The 8,469-nt window shown below is 42.8% G+C and overlaps 1 protein-coding gene across 7 annotated transcripts in view; it reads left to right on the top strand.

The window, feature by feature from the left end:
* Nucleotides 1–8,469, top strand: part of nbeab (neurobeachin b) — a 258,747-nt gene that overhangs the window by 97,882 nt on the left and 152,396 nt on the right. For all 7 annotated transcript variants that reach the window (XM_034866233.1, XM_034866253.1, XM_034866267.1 and 4 more), the window contains 2 exons: nt 2,750–2,902; nt 4,356–4,524. In XM_034866233.1, the coding sequence (XP_034722124.1) occupies nt 2,750–2,902; nt 4,356–4,524 (322 nt within the window). The remainder of the gene's footprint in view (nt 1–2,749; nt 2,903–4,355; nt 4,525–8,469) is intronic.

The following is an 8,469-nucleotide window of genomic DNA, read 5'->3' as shown; positions in this document are numbered from 1 at the left end:
ATCCTGATGGATGAGGGTGGAAGATGTGTGTCTGCCCACCCTCATCACCTGGTTTTTACCTGTCAGGAGGTCAACATTTTTATTAGGGATCCCAATACACGCAGTCCAATTGTCTGGGAAGAGGCAAACTCTTCACAGCATCATTTGTTTTCACTCTGATCACTGTCTTAAAAAAATATATATCACCAACTATATAAAAAATGAGTGGGAAATGATTCACTGATATACAGTTTTGACAGGTTTTTAACAGAAAAGCCCATCTGCTTTTGAAACTTCTTTCACCCTTGCCACTATCAAGGTGCACTGTATTTTGTCTTCACTCTCCAAGCCCTGTGAACAGTCTGATCTTCCGTTGCCTGTAGCAGATAGTCTTTGAAATAAACAGAGCTCAAGGTAGAACACCACAAGACTACTCCTCTTCCCCTTTCCTCCCTTGGATTCCTTCTTTCCGCATCAATCTTTATTTACCCATTTTGTGATGCAGATCTAGCAGCTTGCCAGCCTCCGCAGAGTGCAGGCTCTTTTAGAGCACTGAGAAATGACTCCACTTTGTCACTCAGTGACTCGCCTGCCCGCTGGCTTCAGCTGCTGTTAACTAACAGCCAGGCAGAGTCGGCACCTGAGGGCTGCTATTTCTATTTATTTATTTATTTTCTTGCTTCCTTCCCGCTGCCAGATTTCACACTTCCACATATCACACCATCTGTTCATGATCTGTTTATGCCACACCTTCCCTTCTCCCTTTGCCTTCATTTTTTCGTTTCTCCTGCCCTCACCAAGTCTCCACCTGGGCAGAGAACAGGTGCCAGACAGCAATGGTAACAATATTTGTCAAAGTGAATTCTCTGCAAAGTTCAGCTTCTACAACTTGCCCTAATTTTGTTTAAACATTTTTTTTAGATTCAGTAACTTGACAAAACGACTAAGTAGAGCAATTCATCACCTACGCCAGCATGCTAGCCAACTGTCACAGAACATAAGTAGAACATACAAACCAAATGATCCTTTAACTGGGCCTATGTACACAGGAGTTGACAACAGTTTGGAGCAACTAAATTATTTCAATGCTTTTTTTATTAACCAACATACATGCACAATATTAAGAGCACAATGAATACTTTATACTCTTTCTTGTCAAACTAGTAGGACACTAAGAAAATTGCAAACCTACATCAAGGCATGTCCAATCTCACAATGTTAATGTAGTGGGAATTTTCCCAGACACCACATGAATGCCTTATCTTTCATTGTTAAAGGTTCCATGGCATGAAAATTTCATTTTATGAGCTACAGAAGCTGTCAACTCTCTAATGGAACAAGGGCAAGTGTGAAAAGCTCATTTGCAGAAACAATGGCTGCAACTGGTCTCGTCTTCTGCACCTCTAGCTCCTCCTGTTGCACTTAAAGGTGCAGTCGTTAGTAAAGGAAAGAATAAAACTCTCTAGGACTCATTATTGGCTGGCAGGAGTAGAGCTCGTTTCCTCACAGCTGCCATTGTTTTATGGAGGACGGGATGTCAATCAGAGGAGAGAACAGAAAATTCCTAATTTAAAGGTCCCATGGCATGACAATTTGACTTTATGAGTTTTTTTTAACATTAACATGCGTTCCCCCAGCCTGCCTTTGGTCCCTCAGTGGCTAGAAATGGTGATCGGTGTAAACCGAGCCCTGGGTATCCTGCTCTGCCTTTGAGAAAATGAAAGCTCAGATGGACCAATCTGGAATCTTGCCCCTTATGAGGTCATAAGGGGTTACCGCCCCTTTCTCTGCTTTGCCTGCCCAGAGAATTTGGCCCGCCCATAAAAGAGAGACATCATGGCTTTCAAACGATCAAAGTTGCAGTTGGTCAAGGCCACACCCCCAGCCTCCACCTTGCCCCCCCTCTCCTCATCAAAAGTTACAGACTCACAAATGGCACGTACTAAGGAAAACTCATTGTGGGACGGGCTCTAGTGGCTGTAATTCTGCACCTTCAGTTACAGTATTAGGGGACCACTAAGGTCTATATATAAAAGAGACTTCAGATACAGGATTAGGGGACCACTAAGGTCTATATAAAAGAGACTTCAGATACAGGATTAGGGGACCACTAAGGTCTATATAAAAGAGACTTCAGATATAGTATTAGGGGACCACTAAGGTCTATATAAAAGAGAATGCAGATACAGTATTAGGGGACCACTAAGGCCTATATAAAAGCATCCAAAGAGCACCATGTCATGGGGCCATTAACGAAAGTGAAAAATAATCTGTCTATCTGCCGTGTGTTTCGGATTCGTTTCAACATGTAATGGGTTCTTTCTTGGTCTGTGGTACACCCTCCCACCAAGTTTCATGAAAATCCGGCTGGTAGTTTTTCTTTATTCCTACAAACAAACAAGACAAACCAAACCGAAAACACAACCTCCTTGTCGGAAGTAATTACTGTATATACTTTCAATTTGAAACAGATGCTAAAATTTCAGTCATTTTAGGCTGCCGAACAACTACCAGCAAATGCTTCTACCTGTCACTCAACCCAAAATCAGCCCACCTCTGTGACAGAGTTACACACATGGTTTCTTTTTTTGTAACATTTAGGTGTTTTCAACTGTTAGCTTCTGCAAATGAGACATTTTATATACAGTTTCTGTATGGTGTTGTTCCATAATGCAGTCAGTATCAGGAAGGATAAATACACGCTTACAACAGAATAAGCTTGGCGACATTATTATTATTATTTATAATGTCTTTGTGCTTCTTCCTCCAGTCATCACGTGGACACATCACCAGGGCTGTGTTAGAGCAGTTCCTCTCCTTTGCTAAGTATCTGGACGGGCTGACACATGGGGCACCGCTGCTGAGGCAGCTGTGTGACCACATCCTGTTCAATGCTGCCATCTGGATCCACACCCCCGCCAAGGTGAGCTCCTGCAGGTCACTCAGCCCATGAAGGGACAGGTGTAGACGACTTCAGTAATCCTTTGCGTCATCTTTGCTTCCGTAAAGACTAATATTGAAACATTTGTGTAGGTTTCAAAGGAAATAGGGCTGGGAATGTAGCATATCATCCAGCGTGTATCAAACGGGCGTCAGTTTTTGTGATATTCCCCTTGGCACAAAGTGTTTTTTTAGGTAGTATTACAACAAAGTAGTAGTGAAATATGATTGCAAATCGAAACAATTTCTTACAGTATGTTTCTCATATTAAAGAGATGCAAAACTTTGTTGACTTGGTTGAGCTGTCAAATTAAAGAATATTGTGCAATTTCACCTGATGTGTTTTGTATTTGGGCCCAGCTGACATTGACCAAACCATTGGCAAGTGTCTGAGGAGTGGAGTGGAGCGAATGCACAAGATGTATTCGTACATTTATAAGACATTACATTGTTGCACAATTCAGCAGTTGCTTCCACTTTACTGTTGTCAACCTAACCAAGTTTATTGAATGTTCCAGACCCCCCCCTCCGCCCCTTTTTAAATAATGACCCATGAAGAAAGTGGGATGAGGTATCAATGGAGCTGAGTTTGTGTGGCAAATACATTTGCCTCAGGAATGCTGCTGGTGGGCCAAGCCATGAATAATAAGCGGAGGAAATAAATGCAGAAGTGTCCGGAGGCTTGCCTGCGACACTCCTCCAAAATAGAGCACAGTGAAAGAGGTTGAAGAAATGAGACAAACAGAGAGGTAATGAAGTAGGTTAGAGCAATTTTAGCTACACCAGCACAGAGTGCTACGCTGACTCTTTCCCTTAGGACATGTCACAAAGTCCACATTTCCTGTGTCCCTATCCCCAAGCTGCATCGAGTACAGGGAGCCAGCTGTGTGAACGACAGGAACATGCAATATGCATTAATTACATGGGTCTGCTGACCTTGTCCTTGTAGACAAATAAGATTTTGTAAATGCATTTTACTTGTCCGTTCTCAGAGAAATTACATTACCAAGAGCGTGGTGTTGACTTATCTCCAGTGTTTAATTCCAGTAGCCTCAAACCAATTCACATCATGCTCACATCGTAACCACACTCCCTTTTGTCATGACTCACATCTGACTTGTTAATATCCTATAATGATAATGATATATGGGAAAAAGCCCTCAGCATTTATAGCTGGAATGACTCGGGTGAGATTAAGGATTCTTGTCAGGTCTGTTGCTAATTACAGAGGACATGCTAATCATCACTGAACAGAGTGGAGCTGAGACAATTAGGAAATAGAGTATTACAGGGTCAGTAGCCATCCCTAGCTCACACCTGCAAGGATAATAGGCTCAGCTGGTGCAATCGGGTCTAATCATGTGTAAGGTTTAGGGGATTCATCACACCGAGAACGTATTAACATGAATACATGTATGCATGTTTTCCCACTCCAGGTACAGCTATCTCTGTACACATATCTTTCCGCGGAGTTCATCGGCACGGCAACCATCTACAACACAATTCGTCGAGTTGGCACAGTGCTTCAGCTCATGCATACGCTAAAGTACTACCACTGGGCCGTCAACCCTGCAGACAGCAGCGGCATCTCACCAAAGGGTCTCGGTGAGCATATTTTGAAATCCTTTAGCATAAGTCAAGCCACTGTAAGTTTATTTGCCTTGTTTTGTAGCTGTCAAATATGATCCGATTTGGTGGGGTTGGGGGGGTTATATAAATGTTTCCATCTATCCTAAGGCTCATCCCAGTGAAGCTCAGTGTTTTGGAAAGGAAATCATTGGGAGTGAACCAATCACAATCATTGTGTGCAGTCGCAAGCCTGCTATCAAAGTGTCTTCCCGAAATGGCAGAAGCTCCCCCACATTTGAAGTGACTCATCTTGCCTGTCAGCTGTTAGGTCCATGGCCATCACTGGCGCTGACAGTGAGGCAGACACGCCACATCAATACTGTGATTACGCTAGGGTGCTTGGTGTGGGTGTCAGGCCTGTGAAACCTGGGCCAGTAGCACGACTGGCATCCTCTCTCTACTAAACAACAGAACGTCACGAAGCCGGCTGTGCTGGGAGGGAAAGTGTCCTTGAACTGTCATTTCCTTTTTCCTTTCCATTATTCTTTTCCAAAACTATCTGTGTCGTAGTACAGGGGTTGTTTTTATAATGGCACTGAGAGCTTAGAGTGTGCTGCGCCAAGGCCTAATGACATCTACTCCCAGAAGGTGAGAGCTTGTACTCTGACACTGATGTAATCCAAAAAAGGGTTTTTCTTTGCTTCAACGCCACTAATAATTCCCATCTCAAGTGAACATCACATTTATTAACACTGCAGGATTAAAACAATCCTCAAGTTGGCTCAATGTAGCAGCATTTAAGCCCTATTCATATGTCACATCAAGGCACTTGTCCTACATTCTTGATCTGCTAGAGCTACAGTAGGAGTGATCCTAATTGATTTTCTGCTAAAAGTGGTCAGTGACTTCTAGACATAGATATGGGCACACACATCTGTAAATTAGGGCCCTTTAATCTAATATTTTTCCTAATTTTAGTTAGTTCCATATGCCATCTACTTACACAGTGCCATGTTCCTTATCTTTTTTATGCTGTGCAAGGAAACTTTGGAATACTTAATAAGTAATGAAAGTTCAACCTATCCCAAGCTCATTTTCTTAGGCAATTAAGTATATTTAGCTTCGTCCCGGAAGTCTCACGCAATCCAGACCAACCAACAAATTCACTACAATTGCATTCAAAGGACATATCTCAACCCTGTGAAAATGCACCACATGATGAAGGTAATTTTTTATATTATTTTTGGGGGGCTTCTCTACATGTCAAGTACATGGGCACCTGCTCTACCACCTGAGCCAACCCGGCCACATGATGAAAGTAATGAACAGCTTTTTTGCGCTTTCTGCCCACTTAAGGCTTGGAGCACTTACAGTCAGGTCCATAAATATTGGGACATCAACACAATTCCAATCTTTTTGTCTCTATACACCAACACAATGGATTTGGGACAATGGCTGCTCAGCTGTTGGCCAGGTGTGTGTTATTCCCTCATTATCCCATTAACAAGGAGCAGATAAAAGGTCCACAGTTCATTTCAAGTCTGCTATTTGCATTTGGAATCTGTTGCTGTCAACTCTCAATATGAGATCTAAAGAGCTGTCGCTATCAGTGAAGCAAGCCATCATTAGGCTGAAAAATCTGAACAACCCATCAGAGAGATAGCTAAAACATTAGGTGTGGCCAAATCAACTGTTTGGAACATTCCTAAAAAGAAAGAACGCACCGGTGAGCTCAGCAACACCAAAAGACCTGGAAGACCACGGAAAACCACTGTGGTGGATGACCGAAGAATTCTTTCCCTGGTGAAGAAAACACCCTTCACAACAGTTGGCCAGATCAAGAACACTCTCCAGGAGGTAGGTGTATGTGTGTCAAAGTCAACAATCAAGAGAAGACTTCACCAGAGTGAATACAGAGGGTTTACCACAAGATGTAAACTTGTGAAGGATGTAAATACCCTCAAATTAAAGCTGAAAGTCTGCAGATAAAGCACATCTTGTTTGTTTCATTTCAAATCCATTGTGGTGGTGTATAGAGCCAAAAAGATTGGAATTGTGTTGATGTCCCAATAATTATGGACCTGACTGTATCTTCACATGTTCTGGGAGTGCTCTCCTGTTGGTCAGTTCTGGAACAATATTGCATTCAAAATTTCCGCCGTGATTAACGTTACTGTACCTGCTGCTGTCAATGTTTTGATTCTGAATGACCTGTTAGCCTTTCAGCTCTCTAGAACTCAAAAAAGTGCTGTATTTGCTGCACTTACACCTGCAAAGAGAATGACCCATTGGAAACCGCTTTATGATGTGTCTATTCGCACATGGACTCTTTCCTTTTTGGATGTTGTGTATATGGAGCTCTCTACAGCTCGCATAAAAGGAGCCCCGGAAAAACATTTGCTGTAGACACACAGCTTTCTTACCTCTTCTTGCGCGTGTGTTTTGAACCTGGATCTTGTGTGTGTGTGTGTGTGTTTCTGTATGTATTAATTGTAAGCTGCGGATATCTCTCTTATTGTTATGTTTTTATTACTGTATGTTTCCCTCCTTCCCGTCTTTCCTCTCTGTTTTTTTTTTCTGTTTCTTTTTGGTCCTGGGAAACATTCTCATGTCCCAGCATATTGTTTGTAATTGTTTGTTATCTTTACATAAAAACATTTGGTCACGGGGCGACCTCTAGCTCACGCAGTAAGAGTGTGCGCCCCATGTAGGCTGGGTCCTTTGCAGCGGCCCCGTTTGAAATCCGGGCTGCGCTCTTTTGCTGCGTGTCAACCCCCAACTCGCTCCACCTTTCCTGTCTATCCACTGTCACTCGGAAATAAAGGGAAAAAGCCCCAAAAATAAATAAATAAATAAATGAATAAAACATTTTGTCACAAAATGGTATATTTAGCTTGGGCATCCGAGGAACGTCTCTTGGACAATCTCGGTAGGTTTTTTGTTGCTGTTGAATAATAGATTTGTCGGAATCACTTTTTGGAATATCTGTTTCTGTGTAGCCTCAGGCACTGCAGTATAGGTCGGCTTTATATAGGAACATGACGAGTAGTTTTCTAATCCGTTAGAGCATCAGATGTCAACAGGGGTTGTAAAAACACATAGAATGATGACAACAGGCTGGTGCTCACTGTAGTTCTTTATTTTGTTGATGCAATACAGGAGAGTTCCACCTATCACAATAAGGGGACAGTTGGTTTAACTACTGTCAATGTGCTATCTGGGCTTACCATCTGCAAAGATAGGTGTAGATGTTAGTGTTGGGTGCAAGGCGAAGGCAGGAAAACAGAAAAACAGCAGGCTGCCACCTCTGGGTTGTGAGAGGCGATCTGTTTGTGAGGCCTGTTCTGTTTGTGAGGGAGCACCATGACATCCAAAGGTTCATTGGCTAGCAGTAAATGCAGGCTTTGAACTCCCATGTTGAAGAATGAGCGGAGGTTGAGGAAAAGCCCTGGAGTTACCTTACCCGTCGTATCTCCCATGCTCACCTATGGTTAACGTTTTTGTATAGTGAGTGCAAGAAATGAGGTTCCTTCAAAAGGTGTCCTGACAGACTGACATTCAGATGTCCCTCCCCTTTGGCTCCCTTTGCTATCTATTTTGCAAGGGCACCATTGCTCTATCCGGGCAGTTTTGATTGGTTTAAAGTAAAACGAACAAACAAGCCAGTGCGTCTTTTCCCTTATCCCAGAAGAGATCTATGGTGTAGCCAGACCATACTGTAGCGCTGACACCGCACTGTGAGATCTGGTCTGGCAATTTGAGAGTAGTGTTAAGGGAAACTACGCAGAAGTATAAAGGGGAACTAAAGATGAAGAGCTCTGACGTTCTGAAGGAGCTTCGAGCAGAAAGTCCACAACACTCTGTATCTGTTAGATCCAAGGACGGATCATTACAACTTTAGTTGTCTAACTAGAGAAGGAACTCTAGAGTAGCAAAACCACTCTGTGGTTTTGGGCTAGCAATCTGTAGACCATGTTTTTA

This window comes from Etheostoma cragini, chromosome 3 (assembly GCF_013103735.1).
Source record: "Etheostoma cragini isolate CJK2018 chromosome 3, CSU_Ecrag_1.0, whole genome shotgun sequence".
Lineage (NCBI taxonomy): Eukaryota > Metazoa > Chordata > Actinopteri > Perciformes > Percidae > Etheostoma > Etheostoma cragini.
This window is presented reverse-complemented; position numbering and strand designations above follow the sequence as displayed.